At 35.2% G+C, this 27,856-nt stretch overlaps 1 protein-coding gene across 1 annotated transcript in view; it reads left to right on the plus strand.

The window, feature by feature from the left end:
• Nucleotides 1–26,255, plus strand: part of LOC132543551 (chitin synthase chs-2-like) — a 36,616-nt gene extending 10,361 nt beyond the window's left edge. Inside the window, exons 2-17 of the mRNA XM_060207102.1 lie at nt 9,527–9,786; nt 11,185–11,575; nt 12,147–12,700; nt 12,911–13,126; nt 13,515–13,614; nt 15,262–15,428; nt 15,955–16,034; nt 16,823–16,931; nt 17,451–17,604; nt 19,051–19,264; nt 20,214–20,414; nt 20,869–21,266; nt 22,031–22,195; nt 23,149–23,423; nt 23,933–24,147; nt 24,910–26,255. Of these exons, the coding sequence (XP_060063085.1) occupies nt 9,527–9,786; nt 11,185–11,575; nt 12,147–12,700; nt 12,911–13,126; nt 13,515–13,614; nt 15,262–15,428; nt 15,955–16,034; nt 16,823–16,931; nt 17,451–17,604; nt 19,051–19,264; nt 20,214–20,414; nt 20,869–21,266; nt 22,031–22,195; nt 23,149–23,423; nt 23,933–24,147; nt 24,910–26,255 (4,845 nt within the window). The remainder of the gene's footprint in view (nt 1–9,526; nt 9,787–11,184; nt 11,576–12,146; nt 12,701–12,910; nt 13,127–13,514; nt 13,615–15,261; nt 15,429–15,954; nt 16,035–16,822; nt 16,932–17,450; nt 17,605–19,050; nt 19,265–20,213; nt 20,415–20,868; nt 21,267–22,030; nt 22,196–23,148; nt 23,424–23,932; nt 24,148–24,909) is intronic.
• Nucleotides 26,256–27,856: the final 1,601 nt, after the last annotated feature.

The raw sequence follows: 27,856 nt of genomic DNA on the forward strand, positions 1-27,856 counted from the left end.
TTGTACCCCTCTGTGTTAAAACTCTGATTGAAGGAATCGGATTGTACCCCTCTGTGTTAAAACTCTGATTGAAGGAATCGGATTGTACTCCTCTGTGTTAAAAGTCTGATTGAAGGAATCGGATTGTACTCCTCTGTGTTAAAACTCTGATTGAAGGAATCGGATTGTACCCCTCTGTGTTAAAACTCTGATTGAAGGAATATTTAACACAGTCCGTTAAGTCTTCACATGTATAACTGTAATCTTATTTTTGCATATAACCTTGTGAGTAAGAAAGGTCAGATTATGCATGTCATTCATTGATAAATCTTATCAATGTACAGATGTATTTGTATGTGTTGAGATGCATTCAAGTTGGTGCAAGTTGTGTGTGCTATCGTATACTGAATATACTACTAGATACAAAGTTTTCTTCATGTATATATATATCGGAGTAAAAAACAAACTCGCGAGTCTTTCGGTAGCAGAACGTTGTTGTCAAAACTTGAAATACAAAACAAGTAAGATATGATGATACATTAGTGACAGTCTTATCGATACGAAAATTACATTTTTATATAACGTAGAGACAAGAATAATGTTTTCTCTGTGCAATCATTGGCAGCTATTTGTTTAATGATAAAGTTCATCACGTGTCACTGACACAGCAGGAAGAATCTTAAGATATATGTTGGGGGTAAACGGGGTCATTGCTTAGACCTTCATTTAACCGCACTGGTTACTTATGTAGGACCGCGAACAAATATTTTATCAAATAGATATAACCTTAACGGAAATTAGGCAGTACATATTCTATACCAGTCCTCGCCATGGAAACACACATTTCTAACAAATTCACTAGATACTAGAAAATATACCATACGTCCTTTGTTAACACAAACTTATACATAGTGCAAGATAAATCATTCTTGTATTTATATATACATATATATTCCTCTGTATAAATGATGTTAAATTGAGCGCTTAAAACTGTAGTCCCTTAATATCTATTAGTACTAATTAACACTATTAGTGTTACGATATATGTATTAATACAATTGATTTATGTGACAGCAACAGCAACACCACCACCACCATCACCACCACCACCAACAACAGCCACGTCTAAAACACCACCACAAACAGCAACAACAGCCACGTCTAAAACACCACCACCAACAACAACAGCCACGTCAAAAATACCAACAACAATATCATCACCATTTCAAGACTTGTACTGGGAAATCTTACTCCCTTTATATAGCTTGGATACTAGGACGCAATATTACGAAACGTTAAGGTAATCACTGAATTCTTGATAAAGGATATCGTTGTCACGTTTACTGATATATTTGGATTTGAAACTAAAGTTCTTTTTACTGAATGTTATTGCCGTTGTTGAACAAAATCCTGGTTGTACTAACAACATCGTGAGATATATAACACTGGCGCCGTTAATACCTTGGATGGTTTGTGTGATAAACCTTACTTTCGACGTCAGTTATACTGTTTGACGCAGCTAAGTAACGTTTGATGTGTGCTCGGTTTTACGATTGGCTATATCAATGTTTAAGTATAATTTGATAGGCTTCTGTAATATATTGGATCTGATATCTGTTAACTGGCCTTGCCACCGACTCACTTTAATTTGATCTTTCAGTTGAATGGAGTACCTTAATAAAAGTAGAATCAAAGCAAGCATGATCAATGGGTCTAAAGCTCTAATCCAGATATATATTAATAATCACTATTCCATCACATAGTGATTCACAACATAGGCGAATTTCTGAAATGTTTATGAATATAATTATCTGTATAATATGTCAGGGAGCCACATAATTAATTAATGTGACTAACCTGTTGACATATATAAAAATATGATTAACAATTGTCTGCTGCTGTTCCATCATAACAGTACGACAATGTCATTGTAATGATAATAAACGTTGGTTTTGACTGTATTGTGGCGTCAGAATAATCTTGTCGGACATGTCATATTTCAGCTGTTCCCATCACTGGATATACTGTATCGCATAGACGGTAAATGTTTCATTCTATATAAACTCTTTGCCATCAAAATGAAATATAGATTTAAATGATAAAATATTTTCTACATCTAATTATAACCGGTATTATAACATTTTAAAAAAATCTGTAGAATCACACAAACTTGATATAAAATCATATTAAAGGATAATATACTATTCAAATCACGCTATAACATGTGTTCGTATTTTGAACTTAACATTACTAACATGAATTGATCAAAATTTACGAGACGAATAGTGCCAGTGAAGCAGAAAACGCTAACTCTTTCGGAACAACTAGTTTAATTCTATTTGCATTTTGTGGAAATCCTCTTGTGTATCTTTCATTTGTTCTTATTCTGCTAGTTATTCATCGCGTTCCAGGATTTTTTTTTTTTTTTTTTTGGGGGGGGGGGGGGGGGGGGGGGATGGGGGGGGGGGGTTTGTTGCATGTAATGAATAACCCGTTTATTGGATTAGTGGCAGTTGCTGTGCGACAGCTCAATATCATATAAGTGACCCACTAAAAAGTAACTAGAATATGATTGGAATCTGAAGAACATGTTAATATTTAACGTTCTTTTCTTTCTTTTGTTTTTGAAACATGTGTTTTTATTTGCAATATAATAACTGACTGCTCTAGAATCTTCTATACAATATCTATATAATCTTTATCGTTACCTTGTGTATGAGATTTACATTCTACAGTATTTCTATGTGATTTTTCTATGTCTGAAACGAATGTGCATATTTTTAAAACATCTTCAATGTTTCATTGTAGAAATCAGGAGTTTAAAATAGAAGATATATTTAAGATAAAGCTATGTCCATCAATATATAAATGACCGGCCTTTTTATCTTCCCACACAGTCATTAAAAGTGTCATTTATTTAATATCGACCATCGTAAATCCTCTTTATTATCGTTTAAAGACATGTGACATACGTAACGGCTTACTGATTTGAACTGCTCACCCGGTCGGGGTTTTATACAATACCTCGACACATCTTTGTGTGATAAATCCCTAGGTTATCGTATAAACCGCAGCTGTGGGGAAATTACAGTAGGACTTAATTGCATCGTTCATTGTGAGGAACATTAACATTGGTAAGTATATCTTAACAAGTTCACATAACACTAAGCAAACTGAAAAACCAAGAGAAAAGAAAAAACAAAACAAAGGGGAAAATAGGATTAATGATACTTTAAGGTATGGTAATAGGGTTATAGGTGTTAGCACTAATTGATATTGTCAATAAGATATTAACAAGATACCATGAAAATGGGGAATCGATTCAACAAAACCAATTTTTAAAAACGTTCTATAATGAAAACAGTAATAGGAAAACAACAGATACGAACGTTAAAGTTTAATGTTATACACTTTAGGTATTGTTGTCTGAGAGGCTCTTATTTTTCATTTACACGATAACAGAATGTTGACTTAAAGGAAAACGAGTATACAGACGTTATTCTGTGTTTCTAAAATAGCACGTCCTAATCGCCATAGCACTTGATATTTAGTGATCTCAAGTCTATAAATCAGTATGACTGTCGTGGTACACCCAAAGTCATAAAAATTACCAGCAATATAACGATAAGTACTAGAACTAGTTTGAGTCGTCTACGTTGTTATTTTGAGATGTCTGGTCGGGTAAATGTAAAAAGGTCAAGATCTCAGTGGGTAAGGATTTAACATAAGATTTATACAATGAAGAGGAGGACGAAAAAATCTGTAAGGGTATGTATGTGTCAGTCAGTTAACATAAAGTCAGTTTAAATGATACACATATGATCAACACCCACAGTACAAATTGTTTGTACTGTCGTAAAATCATTCATTACACTGCATTATACAGCAGTTTTTTCCTTCCTGGACTTGTCATTCTAGAGGTCAAAAGGGTTAATTTCGAAGAAGTGTAGCTTTGGTCTTTCAGGACTTGTCATTCACTCTAAGGGTCTAAAGGGTTAATTTTAAACAGGTGTAGTTTTTTAATGTAGAGGATAATGCACATTATCTCCAATATCAAAATCAAATTAAATTTTGTCATTTTCAAAACAGAATGGTTAGTGAAAACTGTGAAAAAACAGAATAAAACTTACAGTACAGATTAGCAAACTCGAAAAGAATGTATTTAACCAAATGCATACAATTTCGTATCATTCAGTTTCAAATGTGTAGACATATCACTGTCCACAAGAAAGACAAAACACTCTTTGCTGGTTTAGGTAAATAGATTGTCATGTCTGTTATATTTTACTATATATGTAAAAATATGCATAATTGTGTATAAGGAAGTTTTCTCTTGTGTTTAATGTCTAGGAACAAGACGGGCAAATATAAGATGGGTTGTGAATTTTTAACACTTACATAACCTCAGAGGGCGAAAATAGCATGGGGCTATTATATCATACAGTAATCAAATGCAACATTGAGATATTAATACAAATATTCGTAGCAATGTTTTAAAGAGTTGTTTGAAAGGAAACGGTTCTTGTTAGCTCCAATCACTTAACAGGACATTATATCACCATTTTACAAGAATGATATCAGCAGAATTTTGCTTGGTGGCTAAAATGTCCTTGCTTACGATAAAGCGGTTTCGTCGTAGTTTTACCTGGTATAAAATGTATTTAACATATTTAACATAAAGAGACGTTAAAAATTGTGCATATTACTCGGAACTGTTAACAATGCAACTTTCAATATGTCGGTATAATTTGTCAGTGTGGATTTTGATAAAAGAACATTTGCTGTAAAACACTTCGGTTCGCCATGATATTCGCCCTATGATCTTAAATTGCTTGTCATGATATGAAGGAGATGTTTCCCATGACAATTCGAAGTATGATAACGCTATATATTACTGATCCCTTTGTTTATTACGTAACAATATAAAGTGTTCATATCTGTACAGTAGTGTTGCCAGACATTAACCATTGAAATTTAAAATGCCTTTGCACCTCCCCATCTAAATTGTGACATTGTTTCGATCACCTTAAATTTTCTCCATTGCTTTGTTGGCTTCAAAATTTGGGCCATTATCATCACTAAAGAGTCCTGTAAAGACAAAGTAATTGAATGATACATTTTTTTCTTTTATTCTTTTTACTCTGCTCTATCTAATCCTAAATTGAAATAAAAGATGCAATAAATTGTGATTTTTTGACGATCCTGATAACTTACATGTTAAATTGCTGTAATGACTATCATATTATTTGAAACTGTTTTTACATTTGATAATTCGTTCTCATTCTTAAACGTTCAGAAAAAATGTTAGATTTAAATATTGCATATTGCATATAAAACTACCTGAAGAGTATTTTTACGCCGTTATATGTATTGATTTATCAGATCAATATAGCCTGTACACGATATCAGAACAGAGAAAAAAAAGATAAAAAAATCGTTAACTAAATGTAAATGTCTTAAAATGCAGGCCAATCCTCTCACAAAAGTTTCTAAGTGTCAGATAATTCGCTACTGTCAGAAATGTCAACGTGACTAAAACACTTCTCAGTGTAACCTTACTGTTATCCTTTCAGGAAGTGCACCAGCATGTATATTCTATAATTATTGCAAATTAGTTGTATGCGTCCCCGTGTCACTTCCTAGTCTACAGTGGTATTCTTGCCGATAACGTGAAGAATTTTTCTCGACGACCTAGCTCATTTGCAATAGACTCGCCGTATACAATTCACTCATAATGTTATCAAACTTTGCGGGATTGATTTATGAATTTATAAGATATGGGAAATATATCACTGTGACTTTGCAATAAAATGCGTAAGAGGGTTATCAAGTGATTAACGTTTGAGTATCCTGAATCTTACACATCTTACTGCAATAAGGAAGGATGATAACTATTGAAAACATGCTTATATGGGATAATTAAAGCCTGAGTACACTATTATGGTAGTATGTAAAGATGATTAATGAGGATTTCATATGTGATTTCAAGAAAGTTTTCCTTCTGATTACATAACACTAAACCTATCATACAAAATTTATTTTGTAGCTTTAAATCTTTCACACACGGTTTAAAGTCAAAACACGCTACACACATCGAAATTTAGAATCATACTACATCGATTTTAGGATTAAAGCACGTTCCCAAAATCCTGGTTTAGGACCCAATCGTTTTCCAAAAGTCAAGATTTAGTACAAAGGCATCCTGATTTAGAACCAAAGCACGTTCCACACATCTTGACTTTTGTGTATAAATTTACTTGTGTGTCTTCCCGCTGTGTCTCTTGTATGAGGTAAACATTCGCAGGTGGTAGGCACAAATTTTAGACATCAGTTTCAAAGGATTCCTGTAAATTGTATTCCATCTCTTAGTTCATTCAGACTCGTACATCGATAACAATTATATTTGATAACGTAATATTTATTATGAATGATGTATGCAACGACCAATTAAGAATGTTTGAGAACGTTACTGTAATTCCGCCCTCTGAGCTGCCAGGTTTTTTAATTAATGTTTTGAGATTTCAGCCTATCAGGACGAAAACACTGTACGATGCAGTTGTTACTTCATTATTTGGCTCTACTTTCGAAATTTATATCCAAATGACCTAATGACTCCTTGTACAATCCATGAGATTGCAGGTTGTTGACACTATAAATGAAAGTAAGTCTTCGGGGATTGCACACATATGGTTAATTTTGCTCTCCTTCAGTCACCTATTAACACCACTTACGAGTCCGACAGGGACGAAACCAGTGTATGATGCCAGTTTATTTCATTACATGGCAATAATGTATCTAATTCTATATTTCTATTGAAATTATTCTATTCATTTGTGTGCCTTCTGTACAGGTTTAAGCCACGCCTATTTAGCCACGCCTACTCTTCTCTTGATAATTGTAATCCTTTGAGATTCTTGTTTCATCTTCAGCTGACTGAAAAAAACACTGTTTCAATACTTTATATCTGGTAATATCTACTTAAATATTGAGCATTTTTCTTCAGTATAGACTAATTTATTGTTTACGATTTCCATGTTTTAGAGATTGATGAAATAGAAAAAATGTAACGTCAACAGCTTCATTTATTCCTGTTTATACAGAACTTCACTTTGTAAAAAACTTGACTTTGAAGAATCCGAGGTCCATGGAAAGAGATGTTAACATGACCTACGTACAATCGAGCATGATGTTATGTTTTTACTTATAAAGTACTATTAAACATCAAAATTGTTTTACTTTTATAAGAAAATATGCTTTTAGCTTGTGTGTATTTTGTAGAATCCTCGAGATACCAGGTAGTAGTCACCGCTAATGGTCTTTTAACCCCCTCCCCCACCCCCACTCCCTCCACCCCTTGTCTCCAGTTTTCCCGTAACCTCTCTGTTATTTTTCTATTCCTTTTTGGTGGTTTTCGTGTTAATCTCATCCAATCTAAAAAGATTGGCAAACTTTAACAATGCACAGACTCAGATGGATATTGCGAATGATTTTGTATCAAAGATATTTCATATTTCAAGGACTCGCAATTAATGCAACTGACAAATAAATATATAAAAGGCCAGGACAATCAGAATCGACATGGGAAACCTAAATATGAAATGAGTTCATAATATCATATTGAAAATAAATATTTTTTTAAAGGAAAGTATGGAGAGTTTCAATAATATATAGAAACATATTGCTAATTAATTAGTAGCCTATATCATATGCCAATATAACAAATTTTACCGCAGACATTTCGTTTCTCAAGAATCCGTCATCGACCAACTGACAAAAAAAAAAACGAATTTGGAAAGGCTAAGATAATAATCAGAATCGACATGAGCAAGATAGATATATAATGAGTTGATAATTTCAAATAAATAGATAAATAAAGATAAGTGAGAATACTTAATAATGATTTGTAAAGTGAACTTGTGATGCTTTTGACACAGCAAGGATAGTGGAAAGCACTATTTCAAGGGATGACTAGACAACATGACAACAGCTAGGATAAATCATTCTTCAATACCAGTCATGCTGACATCGCGAAGCCCTTAAGCATTGCATCCTGCTGAGAATTTCTCGACAGGTTGCGACAATGACTACGCTGAAAGATTGGTACTTCCCTTCCTTTGATGTGATGGGTTAACTCTAATACAATATCTATTATGACACCACTTTTATCTTTGTTCACCTTTGGCATACAAGATATATATATGTCTGTGCTGAAAAGAACATAATTTTATCACTGGATTAGGATATATGGGATGAAACCTCTCTATAGAAGTCTACTCTTATAGTCACGAAATAGTGTAACATGTACTATTATTGTGTTAAGCAAGCAGATATCTCGTTAGAAAGGAAAACCGTGGAATTTATATAATAATAAAAGCCAAAGTAATGATTTCACCCTTGAAAACTGTACAAAGCTATAAGGAGTGTCGGTGTTTGTTTTAGATAACAGGTACTGATGCTTTATAAATAAAGCTGAAAATAAATTTCCTTGGATAAGAAGGTCACAGAACAAAAAAAATTATTCATTTGAATGTTTGTGGTCGTGATTTTGTATAATATGGTGATAAGTGAAAACCTTATTGAAGTACACTTTTAAAAACATGATACAGGACATCACTCATGGACATCGCTGAAGTTGGTGTCCGTTATCTGTCCACCCACCCACCCGCAAGATATTCCCTAATGTCATATATTCTCAAGTAGGTAAATAGTAATAAAATCCATATCGTCATTATCATAAATCAGACCAGGATATAGATAAAGGCCGGGTACTTTCGATCTTTAATATTTAGTATATAAACTGATATAACATTCCGACATATAGTCGAACCTCATTTTAGCCTATAGCTAGTACGGATATTGAGGGAGATATCGTTTACCTAGATAAAAAATTGTATACCCTACGCTATATTTTCATTTCATGTTGGCTTCGTTACCTAATTCATGTGGTTAGTGAGTACCTTCTTTGTTTATTAATAGTTTTCTTAAATGTGATGTTTAGTGCAATTTTTTTATAGAGAAAACAGAACGATAGCACACTTATTCATTTATAAAGGTTATACCCTATACGAAGTGAAAAGCGGGTTTTAGATACAAATTTAGCATTAGATTTAATAATGTCATACAATAAATTTAACTGCATCATCTAGGACTGTTCTAGAAAGCTTACGGTCTAAACTAAAATACCTGTTGGTGGCTGATATACCTCGAGCAGGAACCCCTAATCATACTGAATGAGCACGGCTCATAGTACATCAACAATCAACAATATTAAGGTCATCATGCTAACCAAAGGAGACGCGGCTCACAACAAGACGAGAACAGTCCCTCCCTCCCCCTCCCAAAAAATGAAAGGAAGGAAGAATAAATCAGTCAATCAAAGAGTAAGATTTTAAAAAGCGAGAAAAAAAGACGTCCACTTCTTGACGCAGAGCTTCTTTTCTTTGTATTGCTCTTCCAAACCAGAAGGTTGACGAGCGGGATGAATACACATTTTACTGAGTGAATGTAACACATTACATTAATCCTGTATACTTTTTTATATTCCCAGCTAAAGCCTACCGGGAGCTTTTTTCCCCGGATATCCACACAGGTTCCTGACAACGATTCCGTCCCGTTGTCAGGTATGTCGAATGGTCACGTAAACCCAGCCTATACCAGAGATGAAGACGAGGATTCGGAAGACTCGGATGCATCATCGCATGATCTGAGTGACGAAGTTTTTGGAGAGAATCATGAAACGGAAACGGTGGCAGACGTTTCACAAGAACCACTCGGGGAGGCACAGCAACAAAGAAAATCCACCAAAGAGTAAGGAACACTGAATTGATTATTACTGATATCGATCGGCATAATTATCTTAAGTTCTTAAATCCTATTTCTATAGTCAGCAACCTTTGAGTAAATTTTAATTCTGACAAGCAGTAATATACCATATTTTATCATTTACGTTAAGTTAAGTCAGAAAGATATTTTAGTTAATTAGAGAAACGGTATCATTTCATTGGCCTAGTACGTAGGGTTTGTCTTCATTTAGTTCTTTTTAGGTTTTCTGTTGCTAAATTTCTTATTATATCAACATTTTTGCTCTAATTCCAACCTCTCATGTCACCTGACGAACTGACATACAAAATCAAATCAATATAGACATGTTTTTATTTGTTTTTTTTTCTGAAGATTGTCAGCAGACCATTCTGCGAAACCAAAATTATTATTTTTGATTTCAGAATATTTTATTGTCTTGGTGGTATTGACAATAGGAATTGGGCAACAGGCAGAGCCTATGAAAGCCCTTTCCTTACAGTGCATAAACAAGTATACAGACACATCAATCAAAATTAAAGATAACAGATAATAATAATATTAGGAATAAGAATGTAGAAAATAGGCATCACCATCATTTGTATTATTGAGTTCCAGAGCAGTAACATAAACTATAAAGTACAATTAGGTACCACAAGATATTACAAGACTGGGTCAAAATATGTCCATTTGTGGTGGGACAGGCTGCAGGTTCAAACAGTCCATTGAATTATTATTACATTTAAAAGCCTGAATTTGAACCATTAATGTGATTTAATGTTACCTAAAGAACTAAATAAGGATGTAGACAATAATGGTAGTGATGGATATATATCTGTTAACTGTCTTATCATGGACGGGAAACATTTAAGTCGCTTTTTCAACACGTTACAAGTTGCCGCCTCCCCCTGTCAAAAACGGTTGTGTAAAATTAACTGTTCTAGTCGGCCTGTAGCATTGATCGATATTGTCGCAAGCGTACATTGTTGTATGAAATCGCAATCCACGTTTTCATCACTGATATTTTATTTTGTTATATTGAAAAATACTTCGAGTTATTATATTTGATTTTTCTAAATAAGGAATACGTTTCGGACGTTCTGACATATATATGTATATATATGTGTTTCTACGAAAAAAACATGTTTTTCAAGTATTCTGAACTAAATGTTTATATTTTAGATAATCAGAATATAAAAATTGTTTCGAATCTAACACTTGATTTGATGTTTTTTGGCTTGGAAGTGTATGTTGATAGAGGCATTCCAAACCAACGTCTTTATATAGTGTTCTTTTATCGAGATAAAAAACATGTTCGACTATTTCGAAGTTAGTTTAAAAAAATCTTCTGAACCTATCATTGCTGTACTCTCTTCATCTTTTTCATGATTTTCTTTTTGGCTCTAGGAAGAAAATGTTTTGGGATGTATTTCGAACTGGTTCTGATGATAACGTGTCGAGTTCAGAGATAGTCTGCTGGAATAAATGTACTGTCATCGCCCGTATCATCATTCTCTTCATCATGTTTGCAGTCGTACTTTTTTTCTCCGTGTTGTCAAAACTGACCTTCGTCATGATGGCGTCAAACATTTTCCCGCCTAGTGATCAAGCGGTAAATGCCGCACACAAAACATTCAATGGCAGATTGAAATACAACAATGGAGGTACATTGAACGTGACATGGGTGTGGGCCTTCAACATGGTTTTGTCAGCACCATACTTCTTCACATTTTGCAAATACCTGTGGAGATTGTGTTTCAAGAAGACTGGAAAGTTACAATGCTACCCATTCCTCGCGGTGAGTATTACTGTAAAGTTGTTTATATTCGGGAGACTAATATTTTGCTGGTTTCGCAAGTTCTCGAGAATTAAATTTCGCTCATTTCATGTCCCATTTTACAAATATAAGGATGATGACAGACATTTTCCGGGACTCGGATTCACTGAAAAAAAAATTGCTGGCTTCTTAATTTTGCACTGCTTTTACTGACCACGAATATAGTCAAATTGAATTAAAACCCCCACGGATATAACCACCCATAGAGTAAATATTTGTCATGATTCTTGGAACGCTTGGCATGATACCTTGTAAACAGCAGAATGTTTTGTATTAACTAAAAAAGGGTTATGTCGGTTGCATTAAGAACATATATGAATATAAACATGAAAATTTGTGCATAGTTATTGAAATCAACATGTGTCTCTGTCAAAAAGGAACTTCTTTGTAGTAAAGTGAGAAGTCAACGATTCAGTATAAGATTTTTCGAGTTGATAGTACCTAAACACTTGCTATCATGTAGACAATAACATTTTTGTATGCTGATTTAATTATAATGTTTCGTAATTTGTTTTATTTCTTTTTTTTGTAGTCAATGGTGACCGAGACGCTCCATACGATTGGCTTGTCCTTTTTCGTGTTTCTTGTTTTACCAAGTTTTGAACCAATCGCTGCTTGTCTGCTGTGTATGAACGTTGGCCTCCTTCCAGGAATATTAAAAATTTTCTATCCTTCTAGAACTGTGAAGAAGGTGGAGACAACTAAGTCGGTCAGTTTTGCTCGATTATTGAACTTTGGATCAAGTGTTTTACAAATCGCAAGTTTGGTGTTTTGGGTTCTGTATGTACACAGTGTCTCGGAAAATTCTTCTGGGGACCTCTTCCTCATTATCGCCATGATTGTCTCCCCTATATTCATATCGATAAATTACTGGGAAAACTACGTACGGAAAGGTGACAAGGACTCGTCGGGATTGCCATATTTGAAGAGAATGATCACACGCGGGCGGACAAAAATCGGACTACTGACTATGCTGTGGAAACTGGTTTTGACATTCAGTGTGATGCCTTCGCTCTTGTTCGGTATCAACTGTAACGCGACTACTTCGTGCATTAACGCTGTCTTTTATCATTTTCCGGAAAATGGCGATCCCCACATGAACACCCCATTTGGTGAAGATATCCGACTACATGACGGCAGGGAAGAGACTTGCTGGTATCTACCTTTGTTGATAGCCGTTACTAACATTCTCTCAGATATAATCTGCTTCAAAGTGGCCAAGGCAGCATGCAAAATATTGGCCCACAAGGTTGGATATGCTCTTCCGATTGCGCTATCTACGCCTGTGACAATCGCGTTGCTATTCGGGAGTTATTCTAGTACGACTGTTTCCACCTTGGGCATTTGTGCTATCCCTTTCCCAACATGGGAAGGAGACGCAAGCATTGTGGTCAATGAGTTCAACTTCTTTAAATATGCAATAATTGCAGGGATTCTAGCGTATGCATCGCTACTTCTGATCACTAACCATATATGGTCACCTGGTAAAGAGAGGCTTGCTGCCACGGAAAAGTAAGTACCAAGTACATAACAAGATCTTGCTGGTTCTACGGGATAGAACGCGTAGAGGAAATTCAAATAACGCAATAGATTTACAAATAAATATCATTGTTGATATATAGTTGTAAATTCCAGACTGAGAAGTACCTCTATATAGAAGGTAAATAATCATTAAATGATGTTAGAACGGCAGGTATCATAAACATATTTGAGCGCCATGTTACATCTATGAAGTTTCCCGTTGCAGCCACACAGGTATAAATGGCGAGAAATATTGATTCGCAGTTCTTTTCTATTATTTCACAAAACGCAAATAACACAAAGAAAAACAATTAGGTATGATGTAGTTCCATTCGTTGATCATATGCTTGGTACAAAATCTCCGTAACTTTTATTACAGGATCTTTGTAAAACCTTTGTACTGCGGAGCACTTCTCGAGCAATCGATGCTTCTCAACAGACGGCGAGTGGACGACGAATTTAAGTCAGCTAACGAAAAGGTATTTGTACTAAGCTCTTGACTTACCCCTCATATCGCTCCATTTACCAAACTAAACTAGTAATAGCAGCAGTAGTAGTAGTAGTAGTAGTAGTAGTAAAGTAGTTGTTGAAGTGTTAGCTGTTGATATTATTTTCTCCCCCACCAAATAAAGCTACTATGGGATATTCAAATGGATTACGTCCGTCCTTCCGTCTGTCTTTCCGTCCGTCCTTGCGTCTTTCCGGATACTGCTTTCTGCATGATATATTTTGAAGGACTGGTGGGATTTTGATGAAACTTGGTTGGTTGGTACACTCTTTACCTTAATCCCTTTGCCATGTTTAATGAAGCTGTGTTGACCTGATTTACTGATTTCTTTAGTCACTAAATGAACATTATCTTATGAAGTTAAGACATTTTTTGGAAACCTGCTTTGTAGTCTTCTTACCTTAATTACATATTCATGTTCGATTATCGGCAAATTCTAGGCATGTTTTATGAGACTGCTGTAACCTGATTGACTGATATCACTTAGCACTTTAATCAAATGTTTTCCGCACTTTTGGAGGAACGAATGAATTATAATGAGATTTGCTTTTTACACTTGTTACCATAACCCCTTGTTCACGTTGGATCATAGACAAATTATGTGCATATTTAATGAGGCTGTTGTGACCTGATTGGCTGATATCCTTTCCATATTTCTCAATTTGCTCACTATAACTGTATATATCTTACAAATCAACATGGGCAGGGGATCTTGATGTTGTCGTTGTTGTAGAATTATTATCAGTAGTATTTGTAGTACTAATAGTCGTAATAGTGGTAGTATTGGTAGTAGTAGTTATAGTAGTAGTAGTAGTAGTAGTAGTAGTAGTAGTAGTAGTAGTGGTAGTAGTAGTAGTAGTAGTAGTAGTAGTAGTAGTAGTAGTAGTAGTAGTAGTAGTAGTAGTAGTAGTAGTAGTAGAAGTAGTAGTAGTAGTAGTAGTAGTAGTAGTAGTAGTAGTGATGTTAGTAGTAGTAGTGATGTTAGTAGTAGTAGTAGTAGTAGTAGTAGTAGTAGTAGTAGTGATGTTAGTAGTAGTTGTAGTAGTAGTAGTAGTAGTAGGAGTGGTGGTGGTGGTGGTAGTAGGGGTTGTGGTAGTAGAAGTAGTAGTAGTAGTAGTAGTAGTAGTAGTAGTAGTAGTAGTAGTAGTAGTAGTGATGTTAGTAGTAGTAGTGATGTTAGTAGTAGTAGTAGTAGTAGTAGTAGTAGTAGTAGTAGTAGTAGTAGTAGTAGTGATGTTAGTAGTAGTAGTAGTAGTAGTAGTAGTAGAAGTAGTAGTGGTAGTAGTAGTAGTAGTAGTAGTAGTAGTAGTAGTAGTAGTAGTAGTAGTAGTAGTAGTAGTAGTAGTAGTAGTGATGTTAGTAGTAGTAGTAGTAGTAGTAGTAGTAGTAGTGATGTTAGTAGTAGTAGTAGTAGTAGTAGTAGTAGTAGTAGTAGTAGTAGTGGTGTAGTAGTAGTAGTAGTAGTAGTAGTAGTAGTGATGTTAGTAGTAGTAGTAGTAGTAGTAGTAGTAGTAGTAGTAGTAGTAGTAGTGATGTTAGTAGTAGTAGTAGTAGTAGTTGTATTTTAATGAAACACAAAAATAATCGGCTATTCAGACGATTTTTTTTTCCACAGAAGGTAAAAGTTGACATCCCTATCCCGGATATCCCAGCTGATCTTAAGATGGACGCCGAAGAAGAATGGTCATTCCTACGCAAAGACGATACTCCTTTTCTGTACCTTTGCGCTACCATGTGGCACGAGACGGAGGTTGAAATGACTCAAATACTTAAATCTCTGTTCAGGTAAAGTATGAAGTCATAATGAATTGGCTAATCGGATATTCACTCCATAATATAAAAGAGCATGGTTGTTATGTAGACTTCAACAAAATGGAATATATATTTTCGCATCCACGGTAAAACAGCATGTGATTATTAGAGAGACTTCGATATAACTGCATTGATACTAAAAAAAAAACGATACAACAGAGCGTGGTTGTAAGGTAGGTTTTATCACCGAGTCTATTAGGAATTTGGACATCGTTCTTGAACAGGTTTAGTCGATTACTTAATTACATGAACGCAGACAAGTGTTTAACGGGTTCCAAGGTACACACATATCTTGTAAAAAAAGATAAAGGACACAATTCAGATTCCAATATAACAGACAAAATATAAAGTTAATACTTATATCACTTCCCATAATAACATATCTAATTCTGAATCATTCAATACATTTTTTCAACACAATATGACGAGTGGGCGGAAGTCCAGTGTTCCTATGTATGAAGCAGTATTTACAGTTCTCTGCAAACAATTCTCATTGTAGAATGGACGATGATCAATGCGCAAGACGCCACCTGCAGATGTACCTCGGTATCAGAGACCCAGACTATTACGAGTTCGAAGGTGATTATAATAATTAGTAAAGTTCTCAATGTTTGTGGCGGTTTTATTTCCGTTGATTTCCTGGTTGTTCGTAAATCACGCAATCTTGTGTCCACAACATCATAAACAATTGAAAATACACATTATCTGAGCATGGGTACTACTAATTTTTATGGAAGACAGCAAAGTTTGAGTACCCTTGAAAATATAAAACTGAAGTAAAGATATAGGATTTTTTTTAAATGACTAAAGTCGATATAACTTCACATGACCTATTTGGAAAAGCTCATGAAACCAGTAGCTGTTTCTATGTAAGATTTGTCATGAGTGTACCCTCATTTTCCATAGCAATTGATTTCAATTATATTCATAAAATACTTTAATATCTAAACAATGCAATATGAAAGGAAAATGGCTTACAATTGCATGGTGACGTCACAATACAGTGGGTCAGTTGTAATTATAGCTTACTAGTTGCAGCTGCCATGTAGTATTCCTTTGATGGAACAGATAGTAAACATTGGAACATTTTCAGAATGACTATCCTCGTTTTTTGCTTGTAGGTAAGATGACAGTTTTATGGAGTTTATCCCCCATATAAATATGTTCTTCTGGTAGACAGATAATTTGTTTTTTTCTACCAGATACCAAAACATGGTAGGGGAATGAAAAATGTAGTACTTTATTACTAAACTTAGTATGTATGATTGAAAATATCCAATTTATGCACAATGGCGTTCCACACCCATTTGAAAATGTATTGGAGGGAATATTTGAATATGAATATTTGTCCTTTTGTTCCATTTCAGGTCACATATTCTTTGACGATGCATTTGAAGCCCACGATGATGAAGGAACGGAGTACTATGCTAATGGATACGTGAAGATGCTGGTTAAAATAATGGATGTTGCAGCTAGGTACAACATTCTTTGAAATCATACATATTCTCTAGAAACAAAAAGTTGAAAATTACGTTTTCATGAAAAAAATATTTCTTGGTTAATGATTACTCAAACAACACCGCTAAAGGTTATTTTTTCGAAGTTAGCTGGCCCATGGACACGTAACCGCGAAATCAACAGAAAATCAATCAACAACGAGCATTTTAAATGATTAAGTATGCTTGTATGTTTGTTGTTTGCCAAGTCATTTTGAAAGGAGAATAAAAACTCGTATTTATGCCCAGCAATTTAACATGTTATTAAAGAATTCGATAGAAATGTATTCAAAATATGACAAGAAGAGGGAAATAAAATTATACTCTAGGTCTCAACATGGTTGGGCAAATAAAGTTTAAAAGATTTTATTATTCAATATTATTTATAAATGTATACAGGCAGTTGAAACGAAAATGGAAAAGGTCCTATGAATATATATCTTTGAGAAAAGGGAGATAACTCAACCATATTTAACCTCGATTGCATTTTAAAATACAGTGCAGTCCACGGCAATATTATCCATGTGCCCCCTCCTACAAAGATTCCGACCCCATATGGTGGCCAGCTTATATGGAGGCTTCCGGGTGGTAACAAACTTATCGCTCACCTCAAAGACAAGGCCAAGATACGTCATAGAAAGCGATGGAGCCAGGTAACTATTCTTTATTTTTCATAACATTGAAATAGTGTCAAACATCACATGATTCATTATGTCAACTGAAAAATCGCCATATCGCAATATGCTTACTGCTATTTCAAAGCTATCATATTGAATTTAAGAATACAAATTGTTGCTTGAGATTTTAAAGTAACATTTTAAAACAACAACTATAATCTCCTACGGGTATAGATAGACAAAGGAAAATATATTGATTTAAAGCAAGAAAAATGAAAAACAAAATCCATTTTACTAAGTGGCATTTTAGCCAATTTTTGCATCATCAAAATGGTGTTGACAAGATGTTTAATCCTTAAATGCTTGCCACACCGTATAACTACGCAGATATATAGGTAATACACAGTGTAGGTAAAAAACCGTTTTACATGGCGGGTGACGTCGATGAAACTGGAGACGTTTACTTTTCAGAAATACCTGGTCTTATTCTACTTGTAAGTTTTGCAGGAGTCTCCCTGGCATCCTTTGATTTTTTATGTTTTGCTCTAGTGTTATTGAATTTGAGATAATGACTGTTGAAATCTTTGTAGATTATCATATCATGCAGTTTAATTCATTGTTTGGCTCTACTATTTCTTATTTGAATTTTTATTAAAAGGTGTGTGTCTTTAGTACCATCTAAAAGATTTAGACAATTCGATTCAGAGTACACATGTACTTGATGTTTTAAAATTAAATTGAAGACATTTCCTGAACTATGGGCTTAGTGAACCTCCCCATCATGATTTTAAGATTTTTTTTATGGTCATTTTGGATTTTCCTCAGTCGTCTACTAGGTTTTAAATTAATTAGCATTAAGATTTTTTTATGGTCATTTTGGATTTTCCTCAGTCGTCTACTAGGTTTTAAATTAAGTCCCTTAGCATCACTCACGAGACCTAGAAGGGCAGCTGTAAAATATAGATTAATTCATTGTTTGACTCTACTGTATCATATTCAAATTTGTGTTAAAAAGTTCTAACTTCTCCCTTAGCATCACTCACGAGACCTAGACGGGCAACACAGCTGTAAAATATAACTCTACTGTATCATATTCAAATTTGTGTTAAAAAGTTCTAACTTCTCCCTTAGCATCACTCACGAGACCTAGACTGGCAACACAGCTGTAAAATATAGATTAATTCATTGTTTGACTCTACTGTATCATATTCAAATTTGTGTTAAAAAGTTCTAACTTCTCCCTTAGCATCACTCACGAGACCTAGACTGGCAACACAGCTGTAAAATATAGATTAATTCATTGTTTGACTCTACATCACTCACTCCCTTAGCATCCTAGACGGGCAACACAGCTGTAAAATATAGATTAATTCATTGTTTGACTCTACTCTATCATATTCAAATTTGTGTTAAAAAGTTCTAACTACTCGTATACCAGATGAATAGTCGTACTATATTTTCTGTTCAAATATTTCTATGTAGGTGATGTACATGTACTACTTTCTGGGCCAACGTCTGATGAGCATCCCGCAAAAATCTCGACGCCAAAAGGAAACCATTGCTAACAACACCTTCTTACTGGCCTTGGACGGTGACGTGGATTTCCAGCCGTCCGCGGTACAGCTGCTGGTCGACCGGATGAAGAAGAACCCGAAAGTCGGTGCAGCCTGCGGTCGCATTCACCCGATAGGTTCAGGTAAGTACAATACATTTATATAAACATGCTTTATAGGTCCACATAGAAAAAGGTCGATGTATAAATAGGTCAAGGGATTCAAATTGTATGCAATAGACTTCATTCATTAGGATTGCAGTACTTGACGTTGTTCTTATGTTATCAGATATACACCAAATTATTATGGGGTTATAGCACCTCCCCTTCTAGATTTTTAGATTTCTTTGAAACACAGTGGATTTTCTAAGACGCCTCCTAGGATTCAAAATTAAGGTCCTTAAAATCACTGACGAGTCCCAGAAGGGCGAAACAGCTGTATGGTGCAGTTTAAATATTTTTTTTGCTCACTGTATCCAACTCTAAATTGGTATCAAAAGGATGCAACGTACCCGTGTTTCTTTTATACAATAATAGACGGTATTGGATGGTAGTGAGATAGATAAGTTCAGAGTTGTTGGTATATACTGTGATGTTTTAATAATCTTTTTTCTGGTGAGTATGATTGAATATCTCAAGTTGATCAACTAGATAAATCCAACAATCTACGAGAAAACAAATCTCACGCTATCCGCGTTTCGGAATAATAAAAATAAAAACTACTCTTTATTGTATTTGTACACATATTTCACTTGTGAGAAGGATTTTTTTGTTAGTGCATGTTGTTGTGATTCTGTTTTTACCCGGCTGTTTAAGAGCTCTCATGGAGACGTTTGGAAACAATTTAAAGCAAGGGTATATTTATGACATACAAGTAAATTGCATGAATTCGACGAAAGTTTGTAGAAATGTCGAACTTGTTAACCTTAATGTAGTCTCAAAGATTACTATAATGCTACAGTAAAACCGACGATGAACAAGATTGTTTTGAATATATCGACAGAACAGTATTATTAAGTTCCGCAGTTTCGTATTTTGCTTGTTTTTATTAAAATCCTCAATTTCGTATTTTGCTGATGATTCTAATTCGCAGGTCCTATGGTATGGTATCAGAAGTTTGAGTACGCCATCAGTCACTGGCTACAGAAGGCTGCCGAACATATGTTAGGATGCGTGCTCTGTAGTCCGGGCTGCTTCAGTCTTTTCCGCGGGAAGGCTCTCATGGACGACAACGTAATGCAGAGATATACCACACTCCCATCGGAACCGGCGCATTATGTCCAGTATGATCAAGGTAACTAATCAAATCACACAAAAACTACAATAGAACTAACCCATTAAGTCCAGTAAGTATCATAGGTTAATTTGGTTTAAAAAAGGACAAGGAAGAAAAAAAAGGGTGGGGGTGGGGTGGGGGGGGGGGGGGGGGGGGGGGGGGGGGTTGAAGGGAGTTACACAGAATCAAAACAGAAATGGACAGAACTGGTGGTATAAGTGGTTTAGTGTTTCTAGCGCAATCAATATGAAATATAAAGAAAACAAGCAAAGCAAAACTTATTTATAGTCTGAGTAAAATACGACACTTTCCATATACACTTTAGAATAAATCGGATGGAATACCGTTTGATAGACACAACTGATTACAGCAACAAGCGAGAGCTACAAAATGTATTAAATCGTATAAAACGTATTTTTTTATATGAATACCTCGAAAACACCTATACACAAGTTATTCCCTACTTTATCAGGCGAGGACCGTTGGTTATGTACGCTACTACTACAACAAGGCTATCGTGTAGAATATGTTGCTGCTTCGGACGCCCTGACCTATGCTCCAGAAGGATTTTACGAATTCTACAACCAGAGGAGACGCTGGACACCATCAACCATGGCGAATATACTGGATCTTTTGATGGACTGGAAAAACGTGACCCGGAAGAACGAAGATATATCAATGATGTACATCTTTTATCAGATGTTTCTTATGGTGTCATCTATCTTAACCCCTGGGACCATATTCCTGATGGTACTTGGCGCACTAACAACCAGTTTCCCAGATATCAGTATCTGGACTGCGTTTGGTCTCAACTTGGCACCTGTTGTGGTGATGGTGATTCTGTGTTTTGTAGCATCATCACAAACTCAAGTAAGTGAATATTTGTTTGCAAAGAAAGGATTATACGTCATCTGAACTTGATGACACAAGTTCAAAAATGTTGTGTTTTGACTTATTTAAGTGAATATCTGTCCTGCCCAAGTGTCAAATTTGCATAACCATATTTGTTGCTAATGGAAGCTCCTCATCTTACGCCAACACATTTTCACGATATTAGATATATGAAAATGTACTTTTATGTGTTTTTAAACCTTACGACCCCAAATATAACAATCTTCAAAATTACGTCATATGATGATCTCGCGGCATGTAACTTCATTTCATTATAACTTGATGACGTCATAATGGTTTATATTACATAACACTCACACCAAAATGTAACGCTGTTTACATTCACAGGAAAAAAAATGGATCAAGGGAATGACGTGTCGTACAAACAGAATTACTTGTATGTTAGATGTTCGAATTTTCCAATTTCCATTTATTTGCTTCTTTTAAAAGAGTTTCACACTCTATTCCATTAAGAGAATATAATATTTTACCTTCTTTAGTTTTTTTGAGTCAGGTTACTCGGCCATCGTATCGGTTATTCACTCTTCATTTATCCTGGCTTTACTGTAACAAGTGGTGTACGTATCCTTATAATCGGCAACACAGTCCTTCATTATCCATTCCAGTTGGTGTACTCTGCCATGTTACCGACTATACACTTCGTATTTACATTTCTAATCAAGCTGGCGTATGCGGCCATGCTACCGACTATCCAATTCATATCTATATTATCTTTATTTCAGTTGGCGTACTCTGCCATTTTATCGACTATATACTCCTTACTTATGATGGTCGTGTTTATTGGATTGCTGAAGGAAGCTGCTGAGGCTGGGTTCTGTTCCGTCACCTCAGTCTTCCTGTTATTTGTGGCCGGAGTCTTCGTCCTGTCGGCATGTCTCCATCCTCAGGTGTGTTCAACTAGCCCATGCTTGTAAAGAATCTAACTGTAGTATCTTTTTTCAAAACATGTCTATATCAAGGATTCAATGCAACCGCGAAAGGAAACAAATTGAAAAAATACGTATCGATCATTTCTTTTTTTCTGCTCAGTACCATATTTCTTTCCATTGTCGAGATTTGACAGAAAATGATCATTATTATTTCTACCGGTAAAACGCATATGTAAATAACAAGCATTCACATCTGCTTCATCCTCATTCTTTGGTTCATGATAAAATTAAACACTTTGTTGTACCAATGCCTCTGAGACGACGCCAATATTTGAACATCGTGTCCTGGATTTCTGTCAAAACGATACATTAATACATTGACATGATGTTTAATTTGGGCCATAGTGTTACCCAAATAAGTTGTATAATACCTTTTACGCTGCACTGACGTTTTGACAACGAGCGCATTCGTACAGTTATCTAACTATATACCAAGAGAGAAAGTTGGCCGTCATACCACCCACATGTATTACTTTTGAAAGTGAAATTGCGTGGCTAGTGAAGACAGTTTCTAAATTAATAAGAATTGTGGCTTAAATATAGTGATATTTATGATTTACGTTCACTTTTAAGAAACGCTATCCACTTTTTTGAACGTTTTGTGTAGTGTATCTTCAATATAACATTTGCTTACAGTCATATTCTAGTGTTCTGCAGGATCCCTTGTATCAAAATTGTATTCTGTATGCGATCATAACGAATAAATGATGCTATCGAATTTATTTTGTATCAATACACTTGTGTGTACTTTCCTTAGAAGACGTTTACCATATCTGAAATCCCATCCGCCGCAATTGATTTTCTGTGTATACATTAAATGTGACTTAAGATTGAATTTGTTACATGTCAATTTTGATTTAGATTTCATCATGATTAAACATCATTTTCACCGTATGTTCACTGCTTTGTAGGAGTTTTTCTGTGTCTTACATGGATTTCTCTACTTCCTCTCCATTCCTTCAATGTCTATGCTTCTGATGATCTACTCTCTCGGCAACCTGCATGTTGTTTCTTGGGGAACCAGGGAGACTAAACAACCAACTACGCCACAAAAACCCTCTGAACAGAAAAAAGACGAAGGAAGATTAGGACAGGTGAAAGACTGGCTCAATAGGCAGATGACTGCAAGTGGTTCATCTAGCGAACCCTCCTCCGAATATGCCTTCTCGTTTGGAAATCTGTTCAGGTACATTAAGGTTTTTCATATCTGAAGGGCCTGTCGCGATTTTCAATAGTAATAACGAATGTATTTATCCGTTTTGCTGTTGAAAAATTAGGGCTAAACATACATTTTCTCGACAACTTTTATGATATAATTAATACGCTTCGTTAGATTCTTAAAAGTATTGATGTGTTGATTTGATTGAAAATAATTGTAAATAACAAGAATTCACATCTGATTCATGATAAAACTAAACAATTTTTTGTACCAATGCCTCTGAGACGACGCCAATATTTGAACATCTTGTCCTAGATTTCTATCAAAGTTATACATTGATACATTAACATGATGTTTAATTTGGGCCATAGAGCTACCCAAATAAGTTGAATAATACCTTTTACGCTACACTGACGTTTTTAATAGGGACAAATTATCTGTATAATGTTGTTTTTTTCTTTGCCTTTTTTCTCTTATTCTACTTTTCTTTTATTGAAAACTGCTAATAGATTGTTGTCTTTTGTGCAAACCTACAGGTGTTTCTGCTGCCCTAGCAATCAACATTCAGAAGATGACAAGTTTAAAGAAATTCTTTTTCGTCTGGCTGAAATGGAAGAGCGCATAACAAATGTGACTCGCAACACATCTAGGAATGACTCATTGAATTACTTGCCTGAAGCAGAACCTGTTCAACAATCTGAAACTCCGTTTTCCCAGGCAGCAGGGCTGTTTGAAGGAGCTGGAAACCGTGGTAAACATTTCATCTCTTTCCTTTTACTGCTAAGCATGAGAACCAGATAGGGACTAAGCAGTATTCCTCTTCTGGAAGCAGCTGTGTGAAGCACTAGTTTTAAAAAAGGCAGATTAAACAAAAATCACATACTTCTCTCTTAAAAGGCACCTTTCCAAAGATAAATAATTGCAGCCCATATAATGCAAACATGTATTTATTATACACTATACCCAAATATTTACCACAAAAATTTTCAGATTTTCGGGATTAAGATATGCATTGTTTTGGTTTTATCGTTATTTTAAAAGGAAAAAGGGTTTATAAGTTGTGTTAGCAATAGTTTCAAACATGAATGTGTGTAGGAACCTGAAATTTGCATCTATTATCTGCATGTGAGTCACAACGTAGGTTCACCGGTTTATGGTCCTAGCTTTCTAGTGCCATGTATTTCATCATCATACGTTTTGACCTTTTGTATATTATTCCTCATATATTCTGCTATATTATCTCATTTAAACATTGTTTAATTGTGTCATAATCAAATACATCGTTTCCTTTCCTATCCCGATTTGTTACATACTTCATTATCTCGTGCAGTTTTGAAGCAAAATCATTTTATCGAACAGACACCGCTCTAAAGAAAATAAGCAATAAGAAAAGGACATGAAGTTTGATGTGAAAGTGACCAACATAATCAATATTATCCAATTCCAAATTCTCATCTCTTGAATTCGCCTTTAGATATCACTTAATACATATTTGATTTCGTTCAATTTCCAGAAAATCCCTTGTTTGAACAGGCAGTAGTTCCGAAGAGAAACGACTTAAAGAATCCTTACTGGATTACAGACAAATTTCTTAAAGAGGGAGCCATTGATCGGATGGGCCAAACGGAAACTGAGTTTTGGAAAGACTTTATCGAAAAATATCTCTTTCCTCTGGAAAAAGACGCGAAGAAAGAGAAGGCTACTGCGGAGGAACTAGTAGAACTGAGAAATAAAGTATGTTTAGCTTTTCTTCTTGTCAACGCTCTCTTCGTAACCATCGTCTTTGTGTTGACAATAGTTAACGATACTGGCGGCAACAGTCTGTCTGTACCTTTGCCATGTAAGCCGGAAGGGAGCTCATCAGACAAAGACAACCAAGCCTTTGTCGAGCCTATTAGCTTTACGTTTACAGTCGTGTTCGGACTGCTGTTGTTCGTACAATTTATTTGTATGTTATTCCATAGACTCGCAACCCTTCTCCATATTCTAGCTGCGACTGAAATCAAAGCGAAACGGCGAATCAGACAATCACTGCAGGGAGGCGAAGAGGCCGAGCGCTCAATTGGAGTCGATGAGGGATTGCAGCTCGTGCGGGATATGCAGTCGGCAGCCATAGATGATGATGCACGTTCCATCGTATCTGAGCTTAGCACCACAAGTGAACACGATGACGAAGAAGCTACTGTTGGTCAAACGAGAGGAAAACAACTTTGGAAAAAATTTGATAAACGAAGAAGAGAACAACAGAAAAGCACACTAGGTAGAAATTTTCTTCGGAATTTCCAAAAACTTCAAAATGTTATCGATGACGATGATAATGTAAGTACAATAGGTGTTGCTGAAGGGACCGTAAACGATGATGACACAAGAATGACTGACATACAGAAGAAATTCTCTCGTTTCGGTCGCCCATCTTTGTATACCATTACAAAAATGATTAAGAATACGTCAAATCGTCAAGAGATAAAACGACGTGGAAGTCAGGTATCAGCAGCAAAAAGTAGATGGAATAGGGTTCTCCAACAAACTAAACTGCAAGCAATCATGGAAAAGGCAAGAGAAAACGGAGAAAGCACGGAAGGTACCACAGCCAAGGGAGGTAATCGGTTTTCGCTGCTTGTGAATGCTGCTGTCTTGAAAAATAGAGAGGAAGAGCAAAAAAATGCATTGTCTAATGATGTGATCAAGGAAGAGGAGGAAGAGGAGGAGAATAGAGAAGACTCTGGTAAACAAACAAACGCAGTCGTACATTTTATTAACGATAATGATACTCTCCCAGATAATCCAAACAAGTCGGAACAGGCACCCACCTACAATGGACAGTCTACGGCACTCGAAAATGTGGACGTATTGTTTTAGGAAAATGAGCCATATGATGAAACGCAGAAGCTCAGAAACCGTCTTTATTAGTTATCTAGTTCTCTCGTGTGTGGTAAATATAATTGTTCATATTTGCATTTTATCATTTTCTGCTTCCTTGATAGTTCATGAGGTATTACTGAAAAGAAAACAGATCTGAAGAAGAAAGACAATTATTTATTCACAAGCCTCAGAAATGAACAGTTCGTTACTAGAAATGCATATATATGTGGCGGTGTATATGATCAGAGAAATATCTTATAACATGACGAAAGGACTCCAAACAATATTAGATATGTAAGCCATCTCATAGATGCTTATTTTATCAAAGACGTATTCTGTTGTAATAATTTAATCATGAATAACATTTTGACATTTTTTCTTATAACATTGACTTTTTCAATTAGGCTACCAATCAGAACAGCCACACAGCTATTTATTTCATTAATTTCAAGCATACAAATTGCTTTCTGTTTAAATCGACTCCTCTTTTGTTTTCGTGTGTATGTGATTACTTATATCCATGTTTCAGTTTCTGGAAAACCGAAATTGTTACGAAATATCCCAAAATACTATACGCACCATTTTCCCTATCCGACCGATACCTTATCCAGGTCATTTGATCAAAGGCGGTAGTAAACAATGTGAATGTCTATCAGGTCTTTTTGTAAGTATGTAAGAAAATAAGGTTGTGTACTTAGATGTCTATGATTGCAGTACAATGGCTTTGCATGAGGTATTGATACCTGTTGTCTGCTACACCGCAAGGCAGTGTGTTATTATGTATATAATATTTTACCACATGTAATTGTGTCCATTTGTCGGTTTTATCTTTTGGCACTCCTGTTACAATTAGAAAGTCCCTTTTGGGACTATGTAAACAAGTGTATAGTTTTGATTCACCGGTATGAAAATGTATAATTGATGAATATATGTTCGCCTATCGATTGTCGGAAGTTATTTCATATAGTACAATGTATAGCTATCTTTTTCGACAGCTGAGAATATATTTTACTCGTTTAACAAGCTGTGATATAATTAATTTGATGAATCTTGTGACTGATAACATTGATACTGTCAAGATGTTCCAATTTTATAAACACTAACCGGAAGTTAATAATCATTATATGGAATTTTGTCTTTATGGTAAAATAGAAAGACAGATTTAAAGGCAAGTGTTCTTCAAATGACGCTAGGTGTTTAGACGTTTAGACAGATACTTTTTTGTATATTGTATTATTATTATTATTATTGATTTAAAAGTTATCACCATGATGTAAATGTTTACATTTCAAATAGTCTTGCTACCACATTCACACCTGGAAACCATTTTAAACCATGAACAAGTTGATCACGTCTCATAACAATCGTGGCTAATCTATGTTTGGAGGATTCAATTTTCTTGATCTGTAACAGCAAATGAATGATTTCGAACAAAATTGTATTTACAAGAGGAAAGGGGGAAGGGGATGGGGAGTAAAATTTAATTCATAACGGTCCATTTTCTAACATGCCATTATCAATGTTGTTATTATCGTTTTGATCTTTCAACTTTTTACATTTTTCTTGAACATGCATAATGATCCTCCATAATTCTCAAA

This window comes from Ylistrum balloti, unplaced genomic scaffold (assembly GCF_031769215.1).
Source record: "Ylistrum balloti isolate Yb309-2 unplaced genomic scaffold, AGI_CSIRO_Ybal_v1 Utg369560, whole genome shotgun sequence".
Classification (NCBI taxonomy): domain Eukaryota; kingdom Metazoa; phylum Mollusca; class Bivalvia; order Pectinida; family Pectinidae; genus Ylistrum; species Ylistrum balloti.